The sequence below is a fragment of the Carassius gibelio genome, chromosome A21 (genome assembly GCF_023724105.1).
Source record: "Carassius gibelio isolate Cgi1373 ecotype wild population from Czech Republic chromosome A21, carGib1.2-hapl.c, whole genome shotgun sequence".
In the NCBI taxonomy this organism is placed as follows: domain Eukaryota; kingdom Metazoa; phylum Chordata; class Actinopteri; order Cypriniformes; family Cyprinidae; genus Carassius; species Carassius gibelio.
Window position 1 is genome coordinate 14,303,429 of NC_068391.1, and position 22,965 is coordinate 14,326,393.

Below are 22,965 nucleotides of genomic sequence, written 5' to 3' on the forward strand. Positions count from 1 at the left end.
AAATGGCTCTTGCGCCCGGCGCAAATCTAAAATGGGTTGGTCTGAAGTAGCTTCATTATTCATAGGTGTGGTTTGGGCGTAACGTGAAATAAACCAATCAGAGCATCATCCAACATTCCCTTTAAAAGCAGGTGCTCAAGTTCCATTATGGATTGCTATTATTATGGCGTGATTTACCAGGCGCACGCCAGGAGCGGTTCACAGCCGAGGAGACTGATGTTCTTGTAAGAGCAGTGAAAGACAGAGAAGTTGTGTTGAATGGGGATGGGAGAAACCCACCCAAAATTGCGTTGGTTAAACAAGCGTGGGAGGAAATAGCCACAATTGTTTCATCGATTTTTTTCCTGGTTCTTGACGGACAAACATATTTGTCAGATGTCCTTACATAGCCTATATGTCTTGCCACTATTGGGCAAACAGGTCTGATCCTTAATTACTACAATTAGCCTGAATAATTTGTAAGCTAGATTTATGCCTATTTTTTCACATCTTCGTGGCACACCACAATGATTTCCGTCATCTCATGTGTTAATATTTTTTTTTAGTGTAACAGTTTATGATTTGCAAAAATAACTGTTGCATCTGTGTAGATTACATGAGCAAAGTGTATGCGCGTTGTGCACGCTATACATTATGGTCAAGCATGCGCCCTTAAAATAGCATAATGAACAACGCGCAACGCGCCACTGACTTTAGACTAGGTTTTTTCTGGTCAGTGGCGCAATTGTTTAATGGAACAGCAGAATAGCACCAGGGATTGTTTGCGCCGGAACACGCCTCCTTTTTTGCGCTGAACCGGCCAGGGAGCGCAAGTTCATTCACTAGTTTAGCGACGTGCTTCTGTGGAGGGAAAAGCGCGCTTTGGGCCCTCCACAAAGTCAATTGCGCTGGGTGCAAGATAGGGCCCTATGTGTCTTCTTCCTGTTTTTAAATGTGTATATCTGCTGAAAGGGATTTTTTGTAAATGAACAAAGCAGCAACATTCGCATTTTCATTTCATGGGGCTGTAAGGCTACTCATTCAAACTTTAATGCTGGAATGTAATATTTATTTCTTCACTCACTCACCCCTTCACAAGTTCGATCACGATAAAGTCACTGCCGTCTCCAGAGTTAAACAGCATCAGACCATCAGGGCTGGTGGTCTTGAATTGGAAGAAGAGGTGCATGGAGGCGTAAGCCTGCAGGGTGGACAGCGCTACATAGCTGGCTCGATTTCGGAAGCTGACGGGATCTGCCACGATGCGGTGCATGCCGAAACGGGCATTGAGCTCACAGTAGGAGATGTCACCATTCTTGCACTGGTCTAGGTATGGCATGCCGTTGAAAGAGAGGCCCTGCAGGTGGCCCATGAAGTTGGAAGGCATGACTGAGATGAAGCGTCGCTCCGTCATGATGCCCGTCTCTATGTGGTGGAACTCCAGCTGCGTGTGTGCACCACTCATCTGGCCTGTGGCAGAACCAAACACGCTCGATTAGTCAGGTCTGGGAAGTGATGATATGAGGGAATGGCATGCTGCCTGAACCCATCCCAAGGCAAGCACAGCTTTTGATGTTCAAATAAGAGTCGGATGTATGGTAATGCTGAACTTGCAGTGTGTAAGATGAATCTAAACCTGTAAAACTGTACTACATATAATATTTCAGTTGTCAACACTACGATAAATGAATAACTAGGCATGATGTGGCAAGTTTTAAGTGCCAAGCAAGTCTATGTACACTGAACATAAAAATCCATATGAAAACATTCTGTGATAAAATTTAAGTTGTTATTCACTAAAAATCTTGGGTCATTATAGAAATAACGATTCCTGAGCAAACTATTCTTCTGAGTCAAATTTTGTCAATGGATTGTGACGATTCATTTCACAAAAGCAGTCAGAAAATATATATTTCACAAATCTATTTTAGACCAATTAGATTTCCTAGATTCACAGTGAAAAAATGTCTGAAATGCCTCTTCTTATTTAGTCGCTTCTTAATGGATAACACTGAATTAGGATACAGTAAGCGTGTTTACATGCACTTTAAAAGTTTAATTTCAATCTGACTGAAGCTAAAATTATTTAAGGTTATGTAATGTGCATTAACTAGTGTAAAAACCCTTATGTGTACAACCTTCCAAAGCTGGATAAAAAAAATAAAAAATACAGTAAACTGGTAATATTATGATTATTATAAAAAAATACATGAACAATATGAATGAATAAATGAATAAATTTTAAATGTACACAAGAGAACACTGAAGCTCGATTATAACTGTAATAACTGTCCTTGTGTCCATATACAGTACATATACAGTGAGTGTGAGGTCTTCCTCTCACCCTCTACGGTCACATTGTCAACAGAGAGCTGCAGGCTCTTCCCACGGCGCACCACCTTCACAGAGTGCCACTCATTGTCATTCAGCTTATGCCCTGCGAACAGAGTCTCCGGTCCTTTACCTGCAGAGAGAGAGGGCCAAAGTCACACACCGCTGCAAGCTTCCCATCTTATCAATACAGCACAGTCTACCTCACAGGCCTGGTGCTCTCACCTCACACACACATACAAATACAGACACAAAGTCACGGCGAACTGACAGGCCGTATCTACAAACTCAAACATCACCAGAGTGAGTGCGCACACACATACTGACACTCATGAGCATACCTACACATTCAAACGTGCTCATTTACATTTCACACAACCAGGAGCCCACACAAAACACAGATAACAACATACTCCTTAAGGAGGACCATGACAAGTACAGTTCATATGCTGTTCTGCTAACTCTTTCTATAGGGTATATATAATCTATTATTTAAGACATATGGACCAGGATTGACATTCTACCATTTTTAACACATAGCAACTGCTCTATTATCTTTAACAACTCTTCTATGCTGAAAAGTGGTTCTTTGTGTTAGAATGTAGGGTTCTTTATTCCTAGCTTTATTTTTCAAATCTGTAGCCGTCAAAGCCACTCATTATTGGTTTTCTGCAGCTCAACCATTCAGCTACACAGACTGTCAACACACTCCCAATTGGTGAATGATTTAATTCTAAAAATGTCTTTAAGTTTTAACTTTAAAATGTAACTGGTAACTGTTTCCTACCAATCATGTATTTTGCTCTTTTTAGTTTTTTTAACAGAACATGCAAGTGATCAGCTCAGTCGAGGATACTTTTCTTGTAGCAACAGTAGGTAACAGGTATTAAATATACCATAAAACATACATACAGACATGCATACATATATTATTTTATATCAGAAACCATTATAATATGCTGATTTGGTGCTCAAATAATAGTTACTCATCATCAATGATGAAAACAGTTGTGCTGTTTTTAAGGAAACTGTGTACTGTGTAAATTTTTACAAGATTCTTTTAAATAAAGTTCTTTTCAAACATAAATTTTGGACACTCTTCAAGACTTTCTCTTCTCTTCTTAATCCGCCGCCACCACCTCCTCCATCGACTCTTACAGCGGACTACTTTGTAGTTTTCTTCACAAATAAGACAAGAACCATCAGTGACCAATTCTCCACACCGCAGACTAAGGGCAACTTCACAAGGAACGACGCACACTCTTTCTCCTCCTTCTCCCCACTCTCAGAGATGGACGTTTCCAAACTTCTCCTGTGCAATCATCCTACTACTTGTCCACTTGATCCAATCCCCACTCACCTCCTTTAAGCGATCTCTTCTTCAGTTATACCTTTGCTTACTCACATTATCAACTCCTCTCTTCACTCTGGAACATTTCCCTCAGCATTCAAGCAGGCTCGGGTAAGCCCACTGCTCAAGAAACCATCTCTAAATCCAGCGCTTCTTGAAAACTACAGACCGGTATCCCTTCTTCCATTCATTGCAAAGACACTTGAGCGAGCTGTGTTCAACCAGCTTTCTATGTTCCTTGTACAGAACAACCTCCTGGACAGCTTACAATCTGGCTTCAAAAGTGGCCACTCAACTGAGACTGCTCTGCTCTCAGTTACTGAAGCCCTGCGATTAGCATTAGCAAGAGCAGCTTCAAAATCCTCAGTGCTCATCTTACTGGACCTGTCTGCTGCTTTTGACACCGTTAATCACCAGATTCTCCTGTCCACCCTCAGAAAGATGGGCATCTCTGGAACCGCACTCCTGTGGGTTGAGTCCTACCTCTCTGACAGATCCTTCAGTGTGTCTTGGAGGGGTGATGTTTCTAAGTCACAACACCTTGCTACTGGGGTTCCTCAAGGCTCAGTACTAGGACCACTTCTCTTCTCCATCTACATGACGTAATTAGGATCTGTCATTCAGAAGTATGGCTTTTCTTACCACTGCTCTCCTGGCAGGCCTTCCTGCATGTATTGTCAAGCCTCTGCAATTGATCCAGAATGCAGCAGCGAGGGTTGTCTTCAATGAGCCAAAAAAAAAAAAAAAACTCATGTAACTCTCCTCATCAGGTTACACTGGCTACCAGTAGCCGCTCGCATCAAATTCAATTTACTGATGCTTGCCTACAAGTCCACCACTGCCACGGCACCAACATACCTAAACTCACTGGTTAAATCTTATGTGCCCTCCAGAAGTTTGCGCTCTGCAAGTGAACGACGCCCTGTGGTGCCTTCCCAAAGAAGTTCAAAATCACTCTCACGGACCTTTTCCTGGACTGTGCCCAGCTGGTGGTCTTTACTCATTTTCAAGAAACATCTAAAGATTAATCTTTTTCGACAGCACTTAACCAACTACAGTAATACAAGCACTTTTCCTTTTCTTGTCTTTTCATTTATAAAAAAAAAATTAATAAAAAATAATTTTAATTAAAAAAAAAAAAACCTGGCTATGCGTTCTATACTAGACTTAATGATACTTGTCATGACACTTGTATACTGTTGTTGTTCTCTTGTTGACCTGACTGCTTCTATTGTTCTCATTTGTAAGTCGATTTGGATAAAAGTGTCTGCTAAATGATTAAATGTAAATCTCTTTACTCTCTTTTTACTGGTTTATTTAATTATCCTTTGCAGAATAAAATAAAAAATAAAACTTACTTTGTCAACACATTTGAACTGTAGTGTGTGTGTGTGTGTGTATACAAACCCAATTCCAGAAAAGTTGGGACATTTTGTAAAATGCAATAAAATCAAGAATCTGTTAACTGTCTTTAACGTTTATTTAACCGACAAAAGTACAAGGAAAAGACTTCCTGAGATTTAACTGACCAACTTTTTTGTAAATATAAAAAACTTTAGATTCTGATGGCTGTAACACAGTCTAAAAATTTTGGGACAGAGGCAAAATAAAAGTGAAAAAGTTATAGAATATCAAAATGAATCTATAAAACTTTTATACTAACTATCAAATAAAACAAAACTATTTTTACAAGCAAAGCTGGATCATGGCTCATAACTGTGTCAAATTTCATGAGAAAAGTCTCGAAACAAATAAAATATCACCTTCCAACACCTACCATACATAATATTGTATAAAGATTTAGGGAATCCAGGAAAATCTGTCTGTGTAGGGCAAAGCACGAAACCTCTATTAAATGTGCATGACCTTTGAGCCCTCAGATGGTACAGTGTTAAATATAGCCACACAGGCTCAGGAGTACTTTCGTAAACCGGTGTCACTTAACAGTCTGCCGCAGCATCAATAAATGCAACCTGAATCTCTGTTACACAAGGAGAAAGCTGTACATCAATTCTATGCAGTGATGATGCAGGGTTCTTTGGGCCAGAACTCATCTCAGATAGTTAAAAAGAAAACAGGAAATGTGTGCTGTGGTCAGATGAGTCCACGTTTCAACTTGTTTCTGTGAAATATGGACGGCGAGTTCTCAGTCTCAAAGACCAAAGGAACTATTCAGACTTTCATCAGAGAAAGATGTAAAAGCAAACGTCTCTCATGGTATGGAGTGCAGTGCAGCAGAGCAAATGGCATGGGTGACTGGCCTCTGTGTGAAGGTACCATTGGAAAAGGAGGCATGTGTTGGGATTGTACAGAGACATATACTACCATTAATATGACGCCTTTCATGGGAAGTCCATGGTTATTAGATCAAGAATGCCAGGTGCCATTCTGCATGTGCCACAACAGTGTGGTTTCGCAGACACATTTGGATGTGACTGACTGCCCAGCAGATTGGATTCTTATTGAAAATGTATTACCAGTCATGAAAAGGAGAATCAGACTATAATGACTACGGACTGATGAGCAGCTGAAGTCTTCTATCAAACAAGACTGGACAAAAATTCTGCATGCAAAACTTTAACAATTATTATCCTCAATTCTCAAACGATTAAACAGAGTAATTAAAAGGACAGTTGATGTGACGCATGCTTCTGTCCCAACTTTTTTGGCGTGTGTTGCAGCCATCAAAATCATAATGTGTTTATATTTACGTAATACAATTAAGTTGGTCAGTGGAAACATTGCAAATCCGTTCTTTGTGCTTTCTGTCAATTAAACAAAGGTTAAAGAGAATGAACAAATCACACATTCTTGATAGTATTTAACAAATCTTTTGGGAATTTCAGTTGTATAATTAATCATTATTTGATCATTTTCATTTGATATTTTATCAGCAATGATAATTATATGATAAAATTTGTATTTCACATCAGAACTGTTACCATGTCATGAATTTTATGCCTGGAACAATGTATTGACCATGCAAATGGCCTACAAAATTATATCTGCAGTTTCATTTTAATGTGTAGTATATGGACATTATGAATACCCTTGGATTATGTTTAATGAGGGACAATCTTCTAATTTCTTTCAGCAGACAACAGCCATTAAAGAGATGCCAGATACAGTATACAGTAGAATCTATCGAGAATTATCTGTAGCTAGAAGCCAATTCATCTGACAACTAAACTCAGCTCATCTAAACAGTCATTTCCTATCCTTTTAACTATAATTTCCTATCCTTTTAACTAACCTCTGTTTTCTTTGTTGATTCATATGGATTTTCCCAACAGCTAAACCTTAGACCACCATCACATCACCGCCTACAGTATGTGTGCTTACTAAAATTAATTTTTCATCTGCAGCTGCCAGTTCAGTTCTGCTATTATCTAATCTTCCACATAAAACACTATTATATGTCACTTAGAGATACAAACCACATTGATTTGGTGTTTTTAAAACATTGCTTCAATAGTAAAAAGGAGGGAAAAACAACTGAAGCAGTTCTCCTCATTATAACCGAGTGACTGGTGATGTCTGAGCATTTGTGTGTAACATGAGACTAACGCATTATACTTAAACTGAAATTGAATTGGCCCTGGGCATGTGTATAATCATTTTACAGGCTCAGGAGTTTTATGGCTGGGGAACAAAACCATACTGTGCCTCGGCGCACAGGTTTAAAGTGACCGTACACACACACCAAATCCCTCACAGACCTCAAGAGTCCCACAATCAGCAGCGGTGAATGTTTGCCGATAGTATGCTAAAGTAATGGTTTTGAGAAGCGGCTGCTGCGGCCCCAGTTCACGCCTGCTCAGAGGCGCCTGGGGTGCACATGGAAAAATGGGTCAGGCAGATGCAGCTGCCTCAGCCTTCATCGTGCGGAGCAGCTAGTGCCTGACATGGTGGTTCAAAGCCCCTCAGACTGCACTGCTGGCTACTCTAATTGGCTCTGCTGGAGCCAACAGCCCTCTGAGGAACAACGTCAGCCTATTTGTAGGGGTGTTGTAGCACTTGAAATCTAATAAACCTTCCACGGATGGGTTTTGTATAAGCAAAACAGCTGGTATTAATCTGGTAGGCAATCTGTTTGCTGCTCAAAATGGCACTATAGATTAAATACTTATGAGTAAAACTCGTAACGACCAGGTATGTGTGACATTCTTTGCATTGGAGTTGAGTCGATGTCATATCATCCCTCTAATTAGCTCTTCAAGCTCTGAAAAAGAAGAAAAAAAAAAAAAAAAAAAACGGTTTAAGCGAGCAGGAGGCAGAGAGAGGGAAGTTGTCATCCTACACCTTCTGGCAGCTTGTTAATTAAATTTAAATCGTTGCCCATCCCTGCTTTTAAATCTAAGAGCACACGTGTCGCTTCGGCTCGGTTTAATATTACTCAGCATTTCGGATGAAACCGCGGCAGCATAAACGATTCAAGTACAAATAAAGCCTGTGCGTGTAAGCGAACACGAGTTTAGAACAGCCTTAGATATCAAGAAACACCCGTTAGAATGCAGATCTTAATCTAATCTAATCTTAACTTTGATGAACAGCTCTTCAGGCATTGGAAAACGTCAATTATTCATCAAAACCTAATGTTAACTTAACATTAATGTGTAATTTTTGCATGATAACGTCATCTGGATCTGCTTCGTATTCACGACTACTCTGTGCTAAACTGTTTAAAATGCACATCATGGTGAGAAGTGTTCCAACAGATGGCAGAGGGCCCTAATAGGGTATAATTTACTTTAACTACCAGCATTTCTGTCTATTTAAAAGTCAATTAACATTTTACTGTCATTAAAACTTCCATCAGTCTAAATATGTTTGATATACCCATCGAGTTAATATTGAGAGCGTAAAGGGGACTGTGAAATACTTCCACAGGTTAACACTTCAAATGGTCATGCTCATCTGATTATGAATGTACTTCTCCACATATGACCAAGCAGAGATTCATCATCCAGTGAGCATTATGCACGATAAATCGTTTCTCAGATCCTAAATATTGGCCGTGCCATAAAACTCAATTTGTGTCATCAAATGCATTTAGCATAGTTTGTAATGTATTTGATGACAAGGATGTTACACTCCCTAAACAGGGAGGATTTGTAGATTCAGTTCTTTAAAAGGCACTTGAGTATTTGCAGAGCATGAGACTCGGCTGAAACTAAATCTGATGCTGTAATATATGGTGTTTGTTGCCACCTGGTGGTGGAATCTATATGATTCTGGGCTTTAAAAATAATAATAAATAAAAAAAGGAACGGACGTTTCAGTCCTGCATGGTCAATGCAGTTCTTTAGCTGATCTTAAATATACTAACAGCCAAATCTCACAATGCATATTACATAATTTAGTCTTAATTATTAAAAAAAGAATATTAGAAACAGAAAAGTATAATCAAAAAAGGTAATGGCAAGACGTTGAAAATACATTTTTGAAGGATTAAAGCGCAGAAGCAGAAAAATAATATTATAAAAGCATACAACAGTTTTGTTAAAACACACATTTATAAAACTATATTTATACTTTACATGGGCCTAATTTTGTCACTTCATGCCTTTTCTCAAAAAAAAAAGAAAAAAAAGGAGTAAAATCAAATATTTTTTTATTTGTGCAAACTATGTGCAAATTTATCAAAGTTCACATCAAATTGTCACTGCATTTTATTTATCCATGTTTTACTAATTATCCATTTTATCTGATTCATTTATTTATGTTTGATAGAAGCAACAGATGATAGAGCATCATTGGCACTGGTGAAATCATTCAGTGTTTAACACTTTAAATGTAGATGACTGTTTGTTGAACATGAGAAGACGCCATGGATTTACAGTAAGATTCGATGCAGCACTTTTTTTTTTTTGACTAATGTCATGTTAAAACATTGTTTGCACCCTGAGGCTATAATATTAAAACAAATATTGCAATAGCGGAAAACATTCTTGTGCAAATTAACATTTGTTAACACTTGTGCCACAAGTGCAGTGAAATTAGTTTAACTAAACACATAATATAAGTAGCCAAATATTTCAAAGACAGAAACAAAGGAGTTCAGGATGTGTAGAACTTTGAAAACATCAGTGTGGGCCTACCTGCTTCTAAAAAGCTCTGAATAATGCCTTTACAGTTTATTTAAACCAGCACGTTGCATCATAGTCTTATGCATCTGTGTGTGTCATTGGAATAATTTTAAGATTTATCCAAATTTGTTGAGTCACTATAACAGATGAATAAATCTGTGATGACGCATTTGAATGGTGAACATGTCAAAATTTCCAATGCACAAAAGATGTTCATGCCTTTTTGGGAACCGTGCCCTGAAGCACAAACACCTACTACCTCATGACTAATGAAGTACTAGAGACGAATCTCACAATTAGAGATGTAAATACTGTACATGGCATATATTTTAGTAGTGTAGAATATCTTAAGCAAATGGAAAAAAGCTATAATCCTCAAACAAAGGAAAAAAGATGAATTCAAGTACTGTAGCCTCGTAATTTTTTGTTATTGAAATGAGAACATAATAACGGCTTACTGTACAAAGCCAAGTAAAGAATAAATAGTATCAATAATAGCTGGCATCATACTACTGCACATTAATAAATCCTACATTATGTTTATGAAATATCTGGCTATTTAGCATTTAGCTACCAATTGCACCATATTCCATCTATTTTTGTCCCTCCTACATACAGTACCACAGCAATTTACCAAAAACATATACTACCATTTTTTAAGAAACTAATATTTTGTCAAAAGGGGACAGTAAAGGTTTTTCTTACAATTCAATTGAAAGTCATATCACTTTTGAACTTCCTACTCATAAACGAAGAAAAAAAGAAGAAGAAAAGAAAAATCAGTGTCCATGAAAAAATATCAGGCAGTACAACAGTTTTCAACACTGACAATAAAAAAGAAATGTTTCAGCCTGTTAGAATTTTTCTGGAGGGTCATGTGACACTGAAGACTTAAGTGACTGCTGCAAATTCAGCTTTGCATCACAGCAATAAATGACATTTTAAAATATATTAAAATAGTAATTCCAAGTTTACAACGTAATTATACATTTAAGTACTGAGAGATATTAATTAAGTATATTATTGCATGTAATTATGCATAATTTGTATTACTCTAGGATGCACATGTAACATAACAATGACAATGTAACACTTGAATGGTAGCATATTATAAGAAAAAAATTGAAACTGAGAGCTAATCTGCAAGTAGGATCAAAAAACCCAAATGAATAAATAAAAACAAAAGAGAGACAGACATACACTTCAAAAATTATTTTGTTGTAAATAAAACGGAAATATTGGCATACGTTTTATGAGAAAATAAAATTTCATTCTTTCTACTTTCTACATTTCACATTTAATTCAGTGTGTTATGTGATGTTTCACTGTAACTAATTGTGAAAATAGTTTTTTTTTTTCTTTTTTTTTGGTCTAAACAGAATAATTGACAAGCCTATATATATATATATATATATATATATATATATATATATATATATATATATATATATATATATATATATATATATATATTCAAAAATCACACACACACACAAAATACAACCCGTGGTCCTCATACATCCAATTTATACTACTTACCTTCAGCATCACTGCACTGCTAATACTGAGGATTGCATCGATTCCAAACACATTTGATGGATGAAACACCGCTCAAATACAGGCAATGTTCAACCTCACGCCTGATTTGGCAAATGAAGATTTCTTCTTTTATTATATGGTTTATTATCGTATTTTCCTTACGTAACAGAGTCCCACAGAGACATGAAACAGATTAGAGCATTGGAGGAGCAGTGAGAAACATATGGTGTGGAAATGGAAACTGTCGGGATGGTTATGCTTAATTTCAAACACCGCAGCAAATTGGCAGATTTTGTGGAACAAAAGAGATTGAGATTGAGGGAACGCGGGAGAGAGGGGGTTGTTGGGGAGGGAGAGCGAGAGGGAAAAGAGAGAGGGATGCAAACTGGGAACATGTTCAAAAGAAAATCTGTTAACGGTGCAGGAAGACAGGATTACGAGGGAGGAGAAGAAACTTTTGATGAATTGGGGCTGAGCATGAGAGAAAGAAGAGATAAAAATAGCATTGCAGATAAAAGAATCACTTACTAAGGTTACAGTCTATCCCGATACAATCTGGTGGGAAAGAGAGTGAGATGGTGAGATTTAAAGGAAAAGAAACTAAAATTCCAAACCACATCCTTCAAGGTTAAATCTGCAGACAAACACAAAAATATTGCATAGAGTCAACCATCCGGGGACAGGGTGAGAGTCAGACTCCCTCTCTACAAGGGCCCACACCCCACAATCACAGGGCGAGAGGCCGCACATAAACTAACCAGTAAGTGAAATGCCAAGACCAGATGTGTGGCATTTGGCAATTTATAAATATACAGATAAAACATTGGATTTAGCCTGTGCTTTGCCTCCTCCCTGTATGTGGGTGGTGCCAGTATGACTGTAGGCAAGGGCAGTCTGCACCATCAGCCAAGAGCTCGTGCTTCTAAAACAGGTCACCTATAGACCGGGCGGTAGAGCTAAACAAATATACACCGCAATATTTCTCAGCCTTTTGAGATATATAAATATATATATATATATATATATATATATATATATATATATATATATATATATATATATATATATATAGAGAGAGAGAGAGAGAGAGAGAGAGAGAGAGAGAGAGAGAGAGAGAGAGAGAGAGAGAGAGAGAGAGAATGTCTTGATGTGCTTCCTTTGAAATGGCTTAAAACTTAAGATAAAAAAAAATAAAAAAAAATAATAAAAAATAGTCTAAAAAGCTTTTCAATTTCATGAAGAACATTCTGTTCAAATATTTTTTTTTTAGTTTGTGAAAAAAGTCTCTTATGCTCAACAAGGCTGCATTTATTTTTTTATATTAATAAAAAATAACAATAATGAAATAAATAATAGATAATAGATTAAGTTAAATTGAGAAACAAGAAGAGAATGCAACATAACACATTAATTTGAAAACCAAAGCACATTTAAATCAAACAAAGTTTTGTCTTCTACAATAGAATTTGAAGTTTCTTTATTAATTGGCATAAGTAAGGTAAAGTATTTACCAATAACTTTTGCAAGCCAAATGTCCCATTTTCTATTGAAAAAAAAAAAGAAAAAGGCAGGTAATAACAGGGATTTGATTGCAGGCTGATGATATGACTAAAGACAGGTAATAACGGTGATTTGATCCTGCAGAACGGTGCGAGCACTCTTGGCTGTGGTGAACTCTCAAGCTGTCAACCGCTACAGAAGAGTGACCACAGACAGCCAGGGACCTGTCTCACTGTCACACTGCTCTAGGACAGACTCTGCTCTGTCTGTAATCTTCTGTACAAACAGACACAGTCTGTCGTCAGAGCAGGAGTCTGAGCTGAAAGGGCAGTGAGAGACTTTAGAAGAATTACTATTTGGTTCTTATGGTGGAAAAGATCAGAGGGTAATTACATTTCTTTTCAATCACAAACAAGCTAGACTGACTGCTAACACTTATTCAGCTTATGCTTGGTAAAGTTCTCTCTCTGCTTGAAAAAATTAAATGCGATTCTATTAGTTTTTTATCCCTACATTCAGAGTATAAAGATTTTCCTGAACCCCCTGTGATTTTCCTCCCATCTAAAGTTTGGACAGCCTTTGAAATTAAACTTATTCCTTGTATCTATGAAATTTGTATCTATACAGGCTTTTTTTTAAGTAATATATGATAACCATCATATGTCATCATTCCCATTTTAGATGTTTACTTTCAATGCATAAATATTATTCATGATGACTAAAATAATTAATAGCATATAAAGGTGTAACCTATTAAATATTGATAATCATTAAAGCAAAAGTATAATTGCTTTGAGATGTGCTTCTCTTTGAAATATAGTGGTGGTTAATATTAAATACAATTATTTTATATTAATTATATTAGTTATATTATATTATTATGATCACATGTTTTTTGTACACAAAGATGGCAGTTAGAAAAAAATTTAGGAAAATGTTATAATTTCCCCTTTGTCTCCCCTATTATGACTCAATGTGGCTTCTGGGTTGGTCTCTCTGGCTGTCTGCTCTGAAAGCTGCAGAAAAGATAGCCATTGAAGGCTGCACAGGTGAGAGAGAGAGATAGAGAGACAGTGAGAGAGGAAGCCAAGAAAGAGATAAAGATGGAGGAATGAAGGTGAAATGCATTCTGGAAGGAACCCCACACTTGTTCTATGAGTGCCTCGACATCGGAGGTCGGCAGGGGAAGGTTACCTAGGTTGACGGTGAGTCTGACCCTTCCCCCGTCCAGCTCCAGGCGCAGGGTGTCGGCGGACTCTTTGGAGGTGGTGGCCATGAGCAGACCGTAAGCCCTCTGCGACATGAAGCGCAGAGACACGTCCTCAGCCTCAGTGTGAACGGCGTGAGGCATTAGGACCTTCAGAAACATGCTGCCGTCATAACTCAGCACTGCAGACTCTGAGAGAGCAGGAAAAAATAGTAAATCAGAAAACAACGGTCTAAAAACGGAGGACTTTTTCTGCTGCTTTTACATTTGTAAGTGGTCTAAAATAAGTAAGCAAATATCTTTAATTAAATATAAATGTAAAAAGTAATAAAACTACTAATATTATTACAATATAAATTTGTTACACTGTGGTGAAATAATAGTGATATTTTTTTTTACATTGCATATTTTGTCATTTTCTTTTAGTTACTGTTCTTTAAAAAGCATCCACATAGTTTTTATTTATTTTTAATTTTAATTTTAATCAGTATAGTTTTAGTTTATAAAAAAAATGACCTCGCATAAAACTACAATGCAACTCCATGATTGTTCTCAAAAGACCAGTAAAACCACAAAAGAAAATATAGATAAACATCTGTTAATCAGCCAAGCAGGCATAATTATCAGCAAAATAACACATTTTTAAACGGTCTGTCACTAGTTAACAATGCAACATGCTCATTTTTGTATAACATTTACATTATTCGCTACATATAACTATTACAATACTACATCAATTATATGTGCACCCTTGCTGAGTCACCTGTGACATGTCTGTAGTGGGCAATGTGTGGTCAAGTTGCTTTTCTTAATGACAGACAGCAGAGGGCAGGAGAGAGTTAGAAACGATGCAGCAATAGCACACAAAGGTCTAGGCAGGCAGGATCTGATGGATGCACTTAAGTGCAGCTGTATCTCAATATAAAAGTATACAAGTGAAGCACTGAAGCCTGGCTCTTCTTTAAGAGAACGTGTGTCATCGGTAAGAAGTAATCCCATGTTTAATCCTCCCTCCCCACTGCTTTAAGCCCTACTTTCCTCACCCATCTCGCAGTTGGTGCCCAGATATCCAGTTCCAGTGCAGTCGCAGATATGTCGATTCCAGCCCTCGTGGCAGCGGCCTCCGTGGGCGCAGGGCTCAGAGCTGCACCTCCGATGGGTCTCTCTTGTACAGAAGCTGCTGACACCAGGAGCGCTTTGAAGCTCTGCCAACCGCCGCAGGTCCTTGCTGCGCCCATCTATGAAGAGATCCCGCAAGCAACCCACAAAGCCCAGCCTGAGGCGGGCGGTCCACACTTCTGGGGGGAGAGGAAGACTGCCGCTGTCCTCCGGAAGACCCCCCAGAAACATTTCACCCTCGAGATCCAGAATCTCACTGCCCTCATTGGTGGAAAAGGGAACACTGCGGCCATTAATGGAGATAGAGCCTAGGCGATAAGAAATGAGGAGGAAGTAGAGATTGATGATAATCTGCATGTGAACCTATGCACCACAACATTTATCTATTCATTATCTATATTAGTCCAATTTTTAATAAAAGGACTGTATTTAGAAAATTAGGTTTAGGCAACAGTTCTCACTATTAAATAACTATTAACAGAGACTTTAGCCTCAATAAACTCCTATTTTACTGCTTCTTAATAGTTAGTAAGGTAGTTGTTAAGTTTAGGTATGAGGTAGAATTTAAGGGATATAAAATATGGTCATGCAGACTAAGGTATTAATATGTTCTTCATAAGTGCTAATTAAAAAGCCAGTATGATTGTAATATGCATGCTAATAAGCAACTTGTAAGGAAGTAGAATTAAAATGAATTGGAATCCAAAGAAATTTATATAACTAATTTTCATTAGAAAAGCAAAGTTCGTCAAGAAAAAAAGAACAATAGACCGAATGGCAGTGAATAACAGACAAAATAAATGAAAAACAGACAGAATGACAGAATGATATATACTGTAGATCAATCAAATTGAATCGAATGACAGAACGACAGATAGAATGAAATACAGAACAATAAATACATAAAGACAGATATGTACAACAGACATAACATCAAACTGAACGATGGATAGAAAACGACAGACAGAATAACAATAACAGAAAGGACAAAGATAGACCACTAGACTGAACAGCAGAACAATAGACAGACAGAATAACAGACAAAACGACAAACAGAAAGACAGATTAACAGGCAGAAAGATAGACTGACAGAAAAATATACAGAATGAGAGGTGGGGAGAACAAATGACAAACAGAATGTTAGAATGTTAGACAGACAGACAGACAGACAGAGACAGACAGACAGACAGACAGACAGAGACAGACAGAGAGACAGAGAGAGAGAGAGAGAGAGAGAGAGAGACAGAGAGACAGACAGACACACAAACAGACAGACAGAAAGAGACAGACAGAGACAGGCAGACAGACAGAGACAGACATACAGACAGACAGAGACAGACAGAAAGAAACAGAGACAGACAGAGACAGACATACAGACAGACAGACAGACAGAGAGACAGACAGACACACAAACATACAGACAGACAGAGACAGGCAGACAGACAGACAGAGACAGACAGACAGAAAGAGACAGAGACAGACAGAGACAGACATACAGACAGACAGACAGAAAGAGACGGACAGACAGAGACAGAGACAGACAGATAGAGACAGACAGACAGACAGACAGACAGACAGACAGACAGACAGACAGACAGACAGACAGACAGACAGACAGAGACAGACAGACAGACAGAGACAGACAGACAGACAGACAGAGACAGACAGACAGACAGAGACAGACAGACAGACACAGAAACGGACAGACAGACAGACAGACACAGAAACAGACAGACAGATAGATTGATAGAATGTATTTGATGTGTATTGTAAAACAGTACATCCTTTTCCTGTTCTAATTCAACTTCCTGAGGGGTGTGGCTAATTCAAATTCAAACTCATGAACTGCACAACCCTGTAGTAATAGTTAAAAACACATTTAAATGACAGCCCTAGTTAATAATTAACTAAAACAAATGTAATTAATGATTCTACTACTGATCCCAGAAGACTATAATTTTAGTAACTCATGAAATGAGTGTAGCTACTGTACAATGAGTGTCACAAGTCCAAGAAAAAAAAAAGTTTCATTAATTTAGCATTAACAATCCACTGCACTTCCTTTTTCTTTTCTTTTCTTTTCTTTCTTTTTATCCCTGAGCTCAGCTAGTGGAAAGGTCTTCAACCTCTTCCCGTGGGATTTGCTAAATCTCACGCCAGGCCTGCTGCTTTAAAACTGTGGAAAGTGTATTTGAGTTGAGCTCTTACAGTAATGAGAGGTAATGAGAAGTAGAAGAAATGGAGTACAGTGATTTAGCAGTTTCTGAAGTATGCATATCAGATGGACCCTTAGCGGGCAGAACGAGGTGCTTTAACAGCAGACGTTAAGAGCAAACGTCCCATCAGTCTCACAACTGAGCAAAAATCAAAGCTAGCAGGTTAACAACAGCTTTTCAAACAGGCGAGTAATGTGGGTGCTGATCTTGCAGTATCCTGACCTTTCCTGCCCTCTCTCTGGAAATCCACGTGGCACCATTCTCCATCATTGACCTTTTTGTTCCCGACTTTCATCTTGATGCTTCCGGAGCCCATGTCCATGAGCAGGTAGAGGAAACCTTCAAGCAGCTCCATGGCGAAGAAGTCCACCTTCGGTCTGTTGTCTTTTGAACTCTGCGGCCGCCCGTGGCTGAACAGCAGGAGGCCGTTGGGTTCAGTGGTTCGGAAGTCAAAGGACACGGATCCGGCTTTCTTTGCGTTCCAGTGCGGAAGGGTTACATAAGCGGTCGGCGTGTCGAAACTGACGGGGTCCAATGCAGCTACATCCTCGCAGCGGAAGGTCAGGTCACCGTGGATGGTAACCCTGGGATCGCGCAATTCAGCCAGGTGGGAGAGCTCCAGTCTGAACTCATTATTGCTGTAGACCACCTGGGACGGAGAGAGAGAGCGAGAGAGAGAGGGGGAAAAAAAGAGCTTGAGTGCTAACAGGGTGAAATGGAGTAGCCTGCTGCCCACTGGTACAAACAAACCACAGCTGATGCGTGTACCTCGGGGGCACAGTTTTCAAGTCGGTAAACACAGCAGTCTCTTTAAATCCTCGAAGCACGAGTGGATCACATAAACCTAGCAGCCTCATCTAGAACGCTACAGAAACCCTGGTTTAATCGATATTCTGTTTCATTAACGAAATGTAGGATGATGAATCATCCTACGCTAACATTAGCTCTGACAATACTAAAGCTAAGCGGTTTTCTGAATCGCACGCATAAACAGCGCATTCATTAGATGATGTCAACTGAGAGATCTTGATCTAGAGTATGATGTCTAGCCCACACTATTAGACACAAAGCAAAACTGATCCTAAAATAACATTCCTACAACACACGCATTGTGAATGTGTCCCCTGGGGCTGATTTTCTTTTGTCTCAGTCACATGTACTGTCTTTTCAGCCAGATGGGCGAATCAGCCGAGCACAGAACACAAGCTTTTCATTTTTACACCAGTCGCTCTCTCTGTCCGAAGATGATGACTGACGCTTTGTTGCTGGGTGTGAACTTGAGTGTCTCTGAAAATAACGCAAGACAGCCATGTTTGTCGTCAGCCATCAAGACAGAAAAATAAAGGGAAGAGGTAGGAGCGGAACAAGGGGTGCCAGCTCCGAGTGAGGGAACATGAAAAAAGCAATTATTGCCTGAGAGTGTGGACAAAAAAAAATCTGAGGGATCTGTCAATGAGACTGCTTCAAACCATCACAACATAAACATCCTAATCTTCCTGATTCGCTATCAGATTAAGATACGGGTCTGTAATATCAATGTTTCCTAAAATGTCTTGTTTCTTGCTTCTTATCTCACATTTCTGTTATCGGAGGTCAATAACGCTCATACTTGGAGTTATAGATTTCTCAAATCCTCTAAATAAACATCCTAAACAAGTACTTGGGTCACCTTAGCAACCATACACAACACCCTAGCAACTGGATGATGAAGCAATAAAAACACTCTGAACAACTCAACAACTGCTCCGCAAACCAAAAACAACATCTAAGTATTGTCATGTAGACATCTTCCACAGGAAAACACTACTTTTATTTTCTTTAGAACAGGCACGTTTCAAAATGGGGTACAAAACAGGAACTGAAAATCATTTTTTTTTCCAATTACCAGACAAAATGTCACCCTCAGTAGGTCAGACCAAACACTGTAAGCTGTTTTAGTTATTATTATTATCATTTTTTTCTGGAACCAAGGTTTGAGTGGTTTGGAAATTCTCTGGTGATAAACATTCAAAGAACATAAAAACCGCACTGATAAAATGGACAAAATTAAAACAAATTACGAAACATCGATTTGTCTTCCCGCCATGCCATAGAAAAGGTCTAAACTGTTCATCCAAATGGGGTAATCCAGTATTGCTTTAGCTGAGACAATAGTGCATGGTGCTAACAACATCAGTCATGGGTTTGATTCCCAGGGAATGCATGAACTGCTAAAAACATTTGCATACTTTGAATGCAATAGAAGCCGATTTGGATAAAAGCATCTGCCATATCCATAAATGTAATTTGTTTTCCTTGTGTGTCACAATTTTGAGGAACGTTACTTCATTCGCAATGAGGGAAAATCTTGTATTAACAGGCTTGCAAACAAACTGTGTCACAGTTAAATATGTTTTAGTCATTAAAATTATTAAAAACAATATTTACGACAATGAAAAAAAAAATAGAGTGACAAAATGACACTGTTAAGTGCTTTTAATTATTGGATAGATTTAAGAAAGTCGAGAGCTCTGAGATGTGACTGTACAGACATTTGATTGTTGATAACTACTTTCCAAGCTAATAATTTTATGTTAATATTTTATCCAATACATCAAATAGCTCTCAACATAAAACAGGGGATTTTTTCCTTGGCAAAAAAGTGGTCTCAATGGAGGATAAAAATATATATTTGTTTTCAAAAGACAAGATGAGAAAAAAAACAAGACCCAACAGAAACAAAAAAAACAAGGCTCACAGAACATTACAACTTATAAGGACCAGACAAATGACTTGAGAGGGTATATATTTACACCTTGACAAACCTGCCCAGTTAAACGCTACAGAGGTCAACATGGGGGAAAACATGAACATCCAACAACATACATGACACACAATACCTGCACAACAAAAGACCAAATGAAAACGAATGAGCGACTAGAAAAAAACAAGACAAAACACAGACTCCCAAAAGCTTAACAGCATTATAGATGAGTATATGTCTCTATAAGAGCTGCGATAAGGGAGTGCTCATGCTCCTGCTGAAGAGGGCCACTGATATTAACTGTATGGCTGAGCAGGTAGAGAGGGGTGATTAATAGAGTCTGGGGTCAACAAGACAGAGATGGAGTGTCTGGGACAGTCGAACGGGGATCCATAGAGGAAATCAATTTTTAATTTGGCTGTCAGGATAGTAAAGCTGGCACTTCAACACTATAGACATGACATAAATTATGGGACATGCTCGGAGGGGTGTGCATGGACGTGAAAGAGAAAGGAGAAAGGACAGATAAGGAAGAGGTAAAAGAGGACAGATTGCTCGCCAAACAAAAAGAACATCAAAGGAACTCGAGAAACCAGATCTTCTGAGCGCATCTCGACCATCTCGCTTGAATTCAAATGAAAGAACAAAATGCGTCTTACATCTTTAAGGCAGCCCATGAAGTTGTTGCTCACAGGGGAGCCGGGCAGATCTGCCGTGTTTGGACTGCCGCCCACATAGAAGAAATCGTCTGAGCCCAGCATGGTGTAGTCCTCCTGGGTGTAGCCAGTGGTTGTCAGCAGGCCGTCCACCGATATTGTCACCTATGTTTGCATAAAGATAGAAGAGAGGGACAGAAGAGAGAGAGAGAGAGAGAGGGAAGAAACAAGAGAGGGAACGTGGGAAATCCTTTGATTATGCAAAAGCTGAATCAAATCCTTGTTGGCTTCAACAAGTTCATCTACAAAAAAAAAAAAAAAAAACTCAAATCTGTTTCACGTGGGGGTTCCTCTGGTTCTGTATGCATACGTTAGCGAAGGGGCAACCCATTTTTATGTCTGCTATTGCTGCTTTCTGAATGAGAGAATGCTGTCATGTGGGCTAGACTGTGCACTAGTCAGTGTTGAAGAGAAGAGACAGGAAGGGGAGGTGTATGGCTACAGGAACTAAGAGGAATCACTATATGTTGAGTGGGTTAGCAAGTGATGTTAAGGGTGACTGTGCGAGATTAGTATAAAAGGGGGGATTCAGACACAAAAATGGTTGTTAGTATAACAGAGGTTGCATTTAACTATGTTGGTGTTCAGTTCTGATCAACTACTGGATTAATTGCACAATATATAAGAGATGTCTTGAAAAGAAATACTTTGGAGGTGTTTGGGTAGCGACAGCTCTCAGTTTGTTAATACACAAGCCATGCATGACGGTTAAGACATCACGGGCCGCGATTTCAGGACTTCATTTAGTTAGACTCATTATAAAGAGTCATTTAAGATGAATTAAACGCATCTAGAGCACAATTATATTGGCTACATCTGTAAACGTTAATGTTGAAGTGTGGAAACACTGGCAGACATCCAGAACAGGTGGATTTCTTACTGTGCTTGTGGTCGAGGCGTTTCCATGCCGACAGACAGAAAGGATTCAGATTCCATCTCTAATGCTGTCAAATATTCTGTGAACATTATTATTACTGCGGACAAGTAGGCAAAGCTGGGCGGAAAAAAATGCAGCTTGTTTGCTGGAAATTGTAGATGGTATGCACTGTCCTGAAATTGAAACCCAGTATTTGTCTGAACCTTTATTAGAGAGAAAGAGCAGATAAAGCAAAATATGGAGTGGAAAAGAAACCCCCCAAAATAAATAATGTACAACACCACACAACATCAACAAAAATAGTTACCCACACATGCAGTGGAAGCAAATTATGCAGGTGCATAATGGTGTGTATAAGCTGCATATTATATCTAAAAAATAACATGCAAAGTGTAAGTCCAGTGATGCAAAACATGTGCACATGCTGGATAAAAAGTGTCACATGTCATCAGCTACTTAAGAAAGTGAATGACAAAAATCTGTAAAAAAAAAAATGTACTCTTATGCCACAGGAAGAGAAGGGTAAGAGGAGGTCAATCTTTTCTCTCTGTTCCCTAGATAGAGGGTTAATAACAGCTGTATGGCAGCCACAATCATTTTTATCCAATTCTGTCATTTTTCCACTTTCATTTCATATTAACAGTGAGTGTTTGTGCTCAAGCAGTACACCTCCATTTGTCTGGCCAAGGTCATTCTTTCAGATTTAAGTGTGAAGCAACTGGGAATTAGAACGAACTGTCAGTAACATTTTTAACAGAAGGGCTTGTGTATTTCAGCATTATAAATGACCATTTTACATTACGCAATGCTTTAGGTAAAAACAAGAATCGAAAGAATATTACAAATATGACAGTTTTAATCAAATCTGAAGCCGCTGAAAAATAGCAGATTGATGCAGTTGAATTATATATTAGTTGGAGTTAAGATGTTGCTTGGCAACCATAAGCAACCCACAGGTACACCGTACCTACACGGTGTGTCAAAACTAAATCGCTCCCATTATAGTCAAGCTTCACAATGAACTCGTCTGTCTGCAACAAAGTTTGAAGAGTAGAGTTTTCTCCTTGCCTTTTTGTTTTTGTTTTGTGTGCATAGGGCATATATTGTGATATTGACAACTGTATCTAAGCTAATGTAGCTGCATCTACAAGTAAAAGCCCTCACTGCCCTTCTCTCCTGTTGATTAACTTGGCAGATACGAGCACAATGCTTAAAGAAAACTGCACATTAAGAGACACATCTAAGCAAAAATCTGAATTATTAAATGCTACATCATACAGTGCACCGAAATATCTGTA

General features: G+C 38.5%; 1 protein-coding gene across 7 annotated transcripts in view; it reads right to left on the bottom strand.

The window, feature by feature from the left end:
• LOC127941558 (neurexin-2-like) overlaps positions 1–22,965 on the bottom strand; it is a 357,596-nt gene that overhangs the window by 212,969 nt on the left and 121,662 nt on the right. For 4 of the 7 annotated variants that reach the window (XM_052536723.1, XM_052536721.1, XM_052536724.1 and 1 more), the window contains 7 exons: positions 20,734–20,895; positions 17,554–17,980; positions 15,040–15,423; positions 13,984–14,187; positions 11,818–11,844; positions 2,324–2,443; positions 1,068–1,449 (listed from right to left, as the gene is read on the bottom strand). In XM_052536723.1, coding sequence (XP_052392683.1) covers positions 1,068–1,449; positions 2,324–2,443; positions 11,818–11,844; positions 13,984–14,187; positions 15,040–15,423; positions 17,554–17,980; positions 20,734–20,895 — 1,706 coding nt within the window. The remainder of the gene's footprint in view (positions 1–1,067; positions 1,450–2,323; positions 2,444–11,817; positions 11,845–13,983; positions 14,188–15,039; positions 15,424–17,553; positions 17,981–20,733; positions 20,896–22,965) is intronic. The other 3 variants (XM_052536726.1, XM_052536729.1, XM_052536725.1) reach the window with 1 other exon arrangement.